At 44.3% G+C, this 10,959-nt stretch overlaps 1 protein-coding gene across 1 annotated transcript in view; it reads right to left on the reverse strand.

Annotated features, from left to right (window-relative positions):
- The window catches only part of IRAG1 (inositol 1,4,5-triphosphate receptor associated 1), a 67,816-nt gene that overhangs the window by 49,458 nt on the left and 7,399 nt on the right, over positions 1-10,959 (reverse strand). Inside the window, exons 5-9 of the mRNA XM_044681824.1 lie at positions 10,559-10,639; positions 8,868-8,917; positions 6,566-6,601; positions 3,853-4,464; positions 903-981 (exon numbers count right to left, since the gene is read on the reverse strand). Coding sequence (XP_044537759.1) covers positions 903-981; positions 3,853-4,464; positions 6,566-6,601; positions 8,868-8,917; positions 10,559-10,639 — 858 coding nt within the window. The remainder of the gene's footprint in view (positions 1-902; positions 982-3,852; positions 4,465-6,565; positions 6,602-8,867; positions 8,918-10,558; positions 10,640-10,959) is intronic.

The following is a 10,959-nucleotide window of genomic DNA, read 5'->3' on the forward strand; positions in this document are numbered from 1 at the left end:
AGAGAGAGGGGGAGAGATAGAAGAGAGGAAGAAGAAAAAGAGAGAAAGAAAGAGGGAGAGGAGGGAAGGAGAGGGAGGGGGAAGGAGAGAGAGACAGAGAGAGGGAGACAGAGACAGAGATGGGAGAGGGGGAAAGGGAGAGAGGGGAACAGAGGGAAGGAGAGATAGGAGAGAGGGAGAGAAAGAAAGAGGGAGAGGAGGGAAAGAGGGAGGGGGGAGAAGAGAAACAGAGACAGAGAGAGAAGGAGGGAAGGAGGGGAAAAGAAAGTTATAGAATTTGATGATGGTTAGATGTCAGTCAGTTGATACATATCTATTTAGCATTGTATTAAACCTTGGGGATACAAAAGGATAATCCCTGCCCTCAAGGAGTTTACAATCTAATGGATATGAGAAAAGGAGATGTGGCTGGGTGACCTAGCACCCACCAGGTGCCAACAAGACAACGAGAATGAAGCTTGTTGCTGTTGTTGTCCAGGCATTTTTCAGTCTCGTCTAATTCTTCAGGACTCCATTTGAGGTTTTCTTGACAAAAAGACTGGAACAGTTTGCCATTTCCTTCTCCAGCTCATTTTACAGATGAGAAAACTGAGGCAAATGGGATTAACTGATTTACCCAAGGTCACTTAGCTAGTAAGTATCTGAGACCAGATTAGAACTCAGGAAGCTGAGTCTTCCTGACTTCAGGTCCATAGCTCTATCCATTGTACCACCTAGTGACATCAGAATAAAGTTTGGTGACTGCTAATGGGTCACACGCCATGTTGGGATAGTGGACCATCACGATAAGGGCATGATGAGGAGGGGCTCTGGGCTTCTTGGCAGGAGGGGAATATCACATGATTCTCTTGGTTACCTTTGACCAAGGGGAGCCACTGTCTAGCTCTTCCTGTCTCACTTACCTCTCTCTTGTTCTGCAGCTTCACTGAGATCTGGAAGTTTCAGGCCAACCAGGTTCTGACTCCTCATCAGGATGTGTTCCTGGGCAGGTGGAGGAAAAGTTAATATATTTTAGAGAGTTTGACTCACCTGGGTTCTGTCTACCCATCACACTGTACTCTACCTTGTCTATTGTTTGAATCGACTTTTTTTTTTTTTTTAAATCCTTACCTTCTTAGTATTAATTCTAAGTATGGGTTCCAAGGCAGAAAAGTGGTAAAGGCTAGGCAATTGGGGTTAAGTGACTTGCTCAAGGTCACACAGTTAGGAAGTGTCTGAGGATAGATTTGAATCCAAGACCCCCACCTCCAGGTCTGTCCACTCTGCTACCTACCTGCCTCTAGAATAGATTTCTGTGGCAATTTTCTGATTTCCAATGTCAAGGAATCTTATGCTCCCCAACTTCTGTGTAGGTAGGAAAGAGCAACAAGCAGGAACGAAAGCTCATGGGGCAGCTAGGTAACTTAGTGAATAGAGAACCAGACCTAGAGATGGGAAGTCCTGGGTTCAAATCTGACCTCAGACACTTCCTAGACATGTAACCCTGCTCAAGTCACTCAATGCTCATTGCTTAGCCCTTGCTGTTCTTCTGCCTTGGAACCATACACAGAACTGATCCCAAGATGGAAAGTAAAGGTTTTTAAAAAATGGAATGAGAGCCCAGGAGCCAATTTAAGTGGAACAGTCTCATAATTTAACCTGTGGACAAAGGTCAGGGAGCTGTTGGAAGGCCAAGATCCCTCTATTTCCCTTTCACATCTTTTTGGGGATGAAGGAAACTCTTGGGTATAGCTGGTTCTCCTCCAAACCCTCCTCTCTCTCTCTCTTTCTCTCTCTCCCTCTCTCTCCATCAGTCATTATTTTTTTTGAAACCCTTACCTTCATATCAATTCTAAGTATTGGTTTCAAGGCAGAAGATGGTAAAGGCTAGGCAACTAGGGTTAAGAGACTTGCTCAGGGTCACACAGCTAGGAAGTGTCTGAGGCCAGATTTGGACCCAGGACCTCCTACCTCTAGGCTTGGCTCTGGTTCGAAGGCAGAAGAGCAGTAAGGGCTGGTCCATGGGGGTCTTAGAAGTGGCTTGCCCAGAGTCACACAGCTAGGATATGTCTGAGGTCAAATTTAAACCTAGGACTTCCCATCTCTTAGCCTGGCTCCCTATCCATTGAATCACCTAGCTGTCCCCAAACATCACTCATACTGAAGCCTGGGATGGAGGTAGGAGGAATTATGGAAGAAAAAAAAAAAAAGGAAAGAATTGGTGGGAGATGAACTCTCACCCTCCTTCCTAGCACAAGGTACCTACTGCTGAATACTTCTAATTCCTCTCCCCTAAAGAGTAGGGGAGAAGCAGCCGATGCCCTCCTACGGGGCTACATCTTCGGGTTTGACCAATGAAAGGCTTTTCTTTGGAGAGGATTCTGGGTGTCGGAGAGGCAAATTCCTTAAGTCCCTCCAGAAGCCTTTCTGGCTCCGGAGTCCTAAGATTCGGTGACCCTGGAAGCCCGGGGAGGGAATGTTACGCAGACTCCAGCAAGCGTTCTGGGGAAGAGTTTTAGACAGTTTGTTGATAGATCACCAGGAAGGAAGGATTCTTGGAACTCCGAGGGAGGCCGAGTTATTTCATCCCCGGCCGTGACAGTATTTGGGACTGGAGAGGTACTTAGTCACCTGGTTCCTGTTTACATGTCACATACTGTACGTTGAAATCAGGAAGCCGTGCAGCCCCAAGTATGCAGGGCTGCCTTCTCCCTCCCGTGTGAAGGACGTGCCTTCTCCGCTCTAACACCTGGTAGGCTGGCCTCTAACATCCCTGTCATTCAGTGGGTCAACAAACATTTCTCAGGCTCTGCTCTGCATCAGGATCTGGACTAAATGCCAGGGATGCTGAGACGGAGAGCAAGACACCCAGAACTCCTGAAGGCTGCAAGAGCTCTGTGGCTCAGTGCCTTCTCCCCTTCTGCCCTGCCAGCCCCAGCTCAAAAACCGAGGAGTCCCCTCCAAAAATGAGCCTCCCTTCCTTGGACTCTAAAGCTGTATGTCTCCTGTGCACTCAGTCAGGCTTGCTGGGAGGCAGAGGCATTTGTATTTTTGTCTTTTCTTTCCTCTGCCCCTCGACTAGGTGAATAACTAATAATAGCAACAAGAATGCATTTATTTAGCTCCATAAATCTTCATCTTATTTGATTAATTTATAATTAATTAATTATTAATAAGATATATTAATTTATTATAAATTAACTACCCTGTGAGGGTAGTTAGGTGGTCCCATGGATAAATTGCTGGGCTTAGAGTCAGGAAGACTCATCTTCATGAGTTCAAATCTGATTTCAGACACTCGGTAGCTAGGAGACCTTAGACAAGTCACTTAACCCTGTTTGCCTCAGTTTCCTCATCTGTAAAATGAGCTGGAGAAGGAAATGGCAAAGTGCTCCAGTGTCTTTGCCAGGAAAATTCCCAAGAGAGTCCCAAAGGATTGGATGTGACTGAAACAACTGAATAATAACAATCTAACCTGATAGAGTAGGTGTTTTTGCTATTTTTTCCCCTTTTTACAAATAGGGAAATTGAGGTGCAGAGAAGTTAAGCGATTTGACTAGGGGAACAAAGATACTAGTAAGTATCGTAAAAATGATGTCCGTATCTAAATTCTCAATATTACTCATAGAGTATCCATAGCAGGGTTTGAACTCAGGTCTTTCTGACTCCAAGTGCTAGAAGCGAAGGAGACCTTAGAAAGTGTCCAGTTCCCTCCATGAGGCTCAGTGCCTTCACCAAGGCTCCACAGAGAGTAAGCAGCCAAGCTAGGGTCTGCCTCCCCCTCCCCCCGTCCGCGTGCTTTGCCCCCACCACAGCAAGGCTCGCCCACTTTGCTCCCAAGGCGATGCCGTTCTCCTCCCAGAAAGAACACACCTCGCGGAGCTTGGTCAGCTTCTGCATGCGCACAGGTTGAACCTGGATCTGGAAGTCCTTAAATCCTGGCGCTTTGGGGAGCTTGTTGGCAGCTTTGCCGGGAAAACGTTTCTCTTCCTCCGCGGCTGTCAGTTTGGCGATGGCCTTGTCCTTCGGCCCCGGCTCCGCGGGGCCACTGTCCCAGGACATCCCCCGCTGGAGAGGGGGCCGGAATCCGGGAGGTTTGAGGTCCGCTTTTGAGGGGGGCTTGGAGTTTGGCGGCTCCCAGGCTGGCCCTTTGCCCTGCGGCCCCTGGGGGGCTGGCCCTGGGCCCTGGAGTTGGCCTTTGAGGACATGGTCACCTTCCTTGGACTTCTTAAGGAGCTGCTTGCCTGGGTCTTTTTCTCCAGCGCTTGGCGGACTGTTGAGGGACATCTTCCCTCCGCCGCCGCTGCCAGACGCCAGGACCTTGGGCGAACTGCACTCTACGTGTTTAAGGGGATCAAAATTCTCTTTTTGTTCAGATAATGTCTCTTTGGATTTCTCGGCGCTGGGGGAGCGAGGAGCCAGTCGTCCCTGAGACACCTTCCTCTGGTCATTCTGCTTCCGGTCTGTCAGCCCCTTGGTGGCATTCTAAAAGAAGAGGGTTGTGATTACACAAATAGGTACAAGCGAGGTCAGGATGAGGGCGAGCCTTCCTGGCCCTGGGCTCGTAAGAGAATGACTCCATTTTCTCAGCCTTGATTTCCTCGTGTGTAGAGTGGGCAGAATGAATGAATGGATGAGTAAATGAATGAACAAGTCATAGGTTTAGAGCTAGATAGGAACTTAGAGTCCGTCTAGTCTTCTCCCTTCATTTTTACAGAAATATTTTATTTTATTTAAATTTAAATATTTTATAGAAACTCAGGACCACAAAGGTTTGCCCAGGGTGACACAGGCATTCATTCATTCATTCATTTGTTTGTTTATTTAAAACCCTCACCTTCTCTCTTGGAGTCAATACTGTGTATTGGCTCCAAGGCAGAAGAGAGGTAAGGGCTAGGCAATGGGGATTAAGTGACTTGCCCAGGGTCACACAGCTAGGAAGTGTCTGAGGCCAGATTTGAACCTAGAACCTCCCATCCCTAGGCCTGGCTCTCAATTCACTGAACTACCCAACTGCCCCTGACACAGATATTTAGAAGCAGAGCTACAATTTGAATTCAGGCTTTTAAAACGTCAAATCCAGCCCAGAGAGAGAAAGGGATTTTGGCTTGGATTTTAAAACAAAGAAGGAAATTCTGACACTGATGAAGGGAAGGAGGTGACATTCCAGCCTTCATCCTTCCCTCTTCCCCACTTGGACTCTGGACCCTGGAACCAAGATTCCTATAAATAAGGTTTCATCGGAGACTTCTCCCTCCCTATCTTTTCATCTCACCGTCTATCCATCTCTATTCCCAACCACCCCACTTCTTTCCCTCCTATATGCTGCATAGACCAAGAGCCCTGTCTGGTAAGAAAAGCATTTGTTGGCTGGACCCTTGGAGGTGAAATCATGTTATAAAGAGCTTGGTCTGGCATTTCTGGTGACTACGTGCCCTCTCAGACAAGGTTCAAAGTCCCTCCTTACTAGAAAGCCACAAAAACAAAGACAGGACTGTGTCTAATTTGTCTTTATTTCTCTTCCAGGACCTAGTGAAATGGCCCCCATGGGAAAGGCAATTCAATTGAATTATTGTTTTTTTAACCCCTTATTTTCTCTTCTAGTAACAACTCTAAGACAGAAGGGCAAGGACTTGGCAAATGGGGTTAAGTGACTTGCCCAGGGTCACACAGCTGGGAAACGTTTGAGGTCAGATGTGAACTCAGGTCCTCCTGACTCCAGGACTGGCACTCTATCCACTGGGTTGCCCTTCAATTAAATTCTTAATTTCTTTTTTTTAAAAAAACCCTTATCTTACTATGAAGTATCTGAGGTCAGATTTGAACCTAGGACTTGCCATCTCTGAGCCTGACTTTCAATTCCCTGAGCCACTTAGCTGCCCCCCTTAACAAGCATTTCTACTATATGTTAGGTCCTGGGGATACAGAGATAAAAACAAACCATCCCTGTCCTCAGGGATCTGATTTTCCATTTAATAAATATGTGCTGAATTGAACTGAATTAGAAGACTTATACTATATCAGGTCTGTCATATTAGAAGCTGGTTAGTCACTGAATGGGTGATAGAGAAAAGTTCTAGGAGAATTTCATGGTAAAAAATGGCATTTTCCCAGCTTCTCAAGAGGAGGAAACTTAACTATTTGTGTGAGAGTCTCTGTTGCTTTTTGCTTATATGACCAAAAAAATCCAACGACATCAATTCAATAAATATTGAAAGCACTGGATTAGACACTGGGGATACAGACTATTTCTGCCTCCATGGTACTTAGGGTACCCGTTTCCATGACTCCCTAGCACTAGTGAAATAGCACGGCTCCCTCTGTCTCTGAAAGAGTGAATAAAGAAAAGAGCTGATAGGACCTGGGGGACAAACGCTAAGTTTGTTCCCTGACTTTTGGCATCATCATTAAAGGTAATAGGCACAGCTGGCCAATTTCTAGCGCTCCATCACACAAAGTAGTCTTCCCTTCTCTCCTCCCAAAGGCTGGCCTGTGGTCTGGCATCACCAATGCTTTCCTCTTCTGAGTAGAGGCTGCTGCATCCTACAGAGACACTGTTAAAATTAAGTAGGAAGAGGAGACTCACAGGTAGGTCAAGGTGGAATGATGGTTCATCTCCTTTCTGCAAACAAGAAATAAACCAGAATTCAGTATTTTAAAGGAATCATTGCCTCTTGAAATGGTGGCCTCTTAGGAGAGACAAAACAGATGGATTTGAATGTAAACATAAAGAAATTTTGCAAAATAGAAACCAATGTAGCAAAAATGGGCCATACTCTTGGACTCTTGGACCCCTGGACCCTCTTGGACTCTTGGACATAAAGTTAATCATTATGACTTTATCCCAAATATATTATAAAAAGGAAGGGCCTATGTATGTAAACAGAGCCATTATTGCTCTCTTTGTAATAGCAAAAATAGGAATTGTCCTCTCTGTCCAATGGTTAGAGAACAACTAAATTCAGTATGACATATTTATAAAATGAAATATTATGGTACCATAAAACTATAAAGACGAAGCATACAAAGGAATATGGAAAGACCCTCTGGAGATGATACCAAGTAAAATCATTAGAATCATCACTATATAGATGCTGAGTATAATCACATTAAAAAAAAAAAAAAGAAAGAGAGGAGACAGAGACTAGAAAAGACAAAAGAAAAATAATGCCAGACAATGGAATTTTAGTTGGATCTATTATGTCATTTAAGGACAAAATAATTCTTTGCTTGGTTCTTAATTCATTTGGTTCTATCTTGTTAAAATTTAACGGCTTTGCGTAATCAATCAATGCATCTTAAAACATAAGATTTTGCCCTTCTTTTTAAATTTTTACTTCTGTGTTTTGTGGTTGCTAATGAAGGCTAGGATAAAAAAAGTTAAACCATTAAAGATTATGTGTCCAAAATCAAGAGAACAAAAAAAACAGATTGAGGAAAATTCTTTGTGGTAAATTTGTCTAATTATATTTTACTATCAAGAACTGAACACAAATTTCTAAGTGTGGGGCCCATTCTCTAAAGGACAAATTGACAAAGGTTATGAATAACTAGTTCTCAGATTAAGTCCACCAACAAACATAAGTATCTCCTTTGGGCCAGGCTTTGGGCGATGCAGAGAGTCCTTCCCTGGAGGATCTTACCTTCTAATGAGGGAGATAACATGCAAAACAATTAGGCACATGTGAAAGGATGTACAGACAGGGTAGATGGAAATAATCTAAGCAGAAAAGACACCAACATGTGGGGGGCCAAAATTGTCCATCTTCACTTGAAAAAAGTAATAAAGGGGGCAGCTGGGTAGCTCAGAGGATTGAGAGCCAAACCTAGAGTTGGGAGGTCCTACGTTCAAACCTGGCCTCAGACACTTCCTAGCTGTGTGACCCTGGGCAAGTCACTTGACCCCCATTGCCTATCCCTTACCACTCTTCTGTCATAGAGCCAATACACAGTATTAATTCCAAGACAGAAGGTAAGGATTAAAAAAAAAAAGTAATAAAATCTACTACTCTACTAATCAGAGAAATACACATTAAAACAATAGTAAACTAAATTAATTGATCAAATAAAATTTTTCAATTAAAAAATAAAACAATGGTAAAGTACCTTAAACTCATGAAACTGGCAGAGATCATTAAAAAATGATAAAAATTGGTGGTGGTTATAAAAGTTAGTGGCAGGGCAGCTAGGTAGGACAGTAGATAGAGCACCAGGCCTAGACTCAGGAAGATCTGGGTTCAGATGTGGCCTTAAGTGCTTCCTAGCTGTGTGACCCTGGACAAGTCACATAACCCAAATTGCCTAGCCCGTGCCACTCTCTGTCTTAGAATTGGTACTAGAACAGAAGGTAAGGGTTAAAAAAAAAGTCAGTGGTAAGTGGAATCCCTTAGTAGGAAAAGAGAAGGCAACATATCTTCTAGCATCATCAATGAATTCAAGTCACTAGACCCAAAGAAGTTATATATCCATATAATGAAAGAATTATAATGGAGATATGATTGCTAAGCCGCCATCTTGGAAAAATCTTGGACAGTGGGCAAGGTTGTGGGGATGGAGATGGGCAAAAAATGTCCCAAATCTCAAAACATGGCAGAGAGTGGAATCTATCTTGGTAATGGGGCAAATACTCCAAATCGTGGCTTGACTTACTGTTTTGTTGATTATCTATACTTAAGAAAGTGATAGAGAAAATGTTAATTATGCAGATGGAACTTAAAGGTGTGCCAGACGCCATATTTTTGAGCCTGTATTTTCCAGAGAGACTACTGTTAAATCTTTGCCAGCATGCTGCTAGCTCTGGGCATGTATAAGAGTTCATCCATGTGAAGTCTGTTCTAGGTTGAGAACTTTGTCAAATTCTGTGACTAGCAAAAGAGATTCATCCTTACCTGTAGTGGAGATCCTGGCCCAGGGAGAGGGGCAGCACACACTTCAGGACCTGGAATAACAAAGAGAGCAGGGAGGGGCAGCTGGGTGGCTCAGTGGATAGAAAGCCAGACCTGAGATGGGAGCTTCTGAGTTCAAATTTGACCTTAGACTCTTCCTAGCTGTGTGGTCCTGGCCAAGTCACTTAACTCCCCTTGCCTAACCCTTGCCACTCTTCTGCCTTAGAACCAATACTTAGTATTGATTCCAAGACAGAAGGTGAGGGTTTTAACCAGGTATAATTTCCTCCAGAGAGTAAGGCAATGTCTACTTTCCAGCCAATAGCTGCACTAATGCCATTGTGCCTGTGCTGCTAAAAATGGAGGAATAAAATCTGTAGAATTTCATTCTCAAACCATCACAGGCAGGTTTTACCTCCTGAGCATCCTGGTATGCTAGATTGTCCCTTAAGTACTATATTCTGCCTGACACGAGCTTAGGACATCCTAAAACATTTCCTGGGACTTTTGTGGCCCATCTATAAAAGCAATGGGTGAGTAGACAGGACCCAAGATTTAGTGTAAAACCTGTGTCTGACACTTTTTAGCTATGCCACCCTAAGCTAAATCAATGAATAAATGAACAAAAAGCACGTATTGAGCATTTTTTGTCATTTAATCATTTCAGTTGGGTCTGACTCTTCATGACCTCATTTGGGATTTTCTTGGCAGAGAGACTGGAGTAGTTGGCCATTTCCTTCTCCAGATCATGTTATAGATGAGGAAACTGAGGCAAATAGGGTTAACCATCTCGCCTAGGATCACATAGCCAGAAAGTATCTGAGGCTGGATTTGAACTCACTGAAGGTGAGTCTTTTCTGACTTCAGGCTCAAAGCTCTAACCATTGCGCCATCTAGCTGCCGTTGAGCATTTCCCATCAGCCAAGCACTCAGATGGGTGCTGGGGACACAAAAACAAAGGAGACATTCTTGCCCTCAAGGAGCTTCCATTCTAATGGGGGAGATGAAACTTAAACTCCTTAGAGCTTTTTGTTGCTAATGTTGTTATTATTATCTATTAAGGCTTAGATATTACCAAAATGGGAATTTCCCATCGTGACAACAATTGGATTCCTCCTTAGGATATTTAATCCAGTTGCCTTTCTGGTGCTAAACAGCAGAGAGTTTAGAAGGTCATCTCCTAGTCTGCTCCGGAGATTAAAGGAGGGATTCCGGGGCCATGGCTTTAGAGCCCAAGATGACCCAGAGGGCATCTCCTCCAACTTCTCCTTCTCCAAATGAGGCCACTGAAGCTCAGAGAGATGACCTGGGTTGCCTCCAGTCACATATCTAACCTAAGGGTCCAGGCAGGATTCACACCCAGGTCTTCTAACTCCATCTAGAGCTCTATCCACTATACCACACTGCCTGGGGTCTGGTGAAACCATCCTGCAGATGAGCCCATTGGCCTCCAATCTCTTTTAATGTTGTTGGCTTTTTCTTATGGCAGGCTCAATCCAGGGGCCAGCCTAACGGATCCTCTTCCCATGGGCCCCTCAAAAGGAGTCAGCCGACTCCTCCATAATCTACCATGGAATAGGAAGCTTGGGGGGAGGCAGTCAGATGGGGTCTTCCCTGGCCGGAGCCATCCTACAAGGGACAGTGACTAGCTTGGCAAGTAGGAAGCTGAGCACACATTTAACAGTCCAATTTACCTGGTGGTGAGGGTGGGCTGCTGAGAGAATTGCTCCGGGACACTGCAGGAGAAGCCCCAGGACTGGGGTTTGGGGAAATGGCTGCATTAACAAACATCAAAAGCCATGTTAGCTTCTCCCCAGGACAAGCCAGAGCATGTAGATGTACACATGTATATATATGTTTAAACACATACATGGCTATATATATACACTCATACATATATCCGCACAGAGTATATGTCCTTATTTACATGTTGTCTCCCCAGATAGAATATAAGCTCCTTGAGGTCAGAGGCTAATTCATTTCTTAATTTTCTTCATTTTTGTCTTCATATCACCAATATCTGGCATCTCTCTCTCTCTCTCTCTCTCTCTCTCTCTCTCTTTCTCTCTCTCTCTTTCTTTCTTTCTCTCTCTCT

This window comes from Gracilinanus agilis, chromosome 6, assembly GCF_016433145.1.
Source record: "Gracilinanus agilis isolate LMUSP501 chromosome 6, AgileGrace, whole genome shotgun sequence".
Taxonomy (NCBI): domain Eukaryota; kingdom Metazoa; phylum Chordata; class Mammalia; order Didelphimorphia; family Didelphidae; genus Gracilinanus; species Gracilinanus agilis.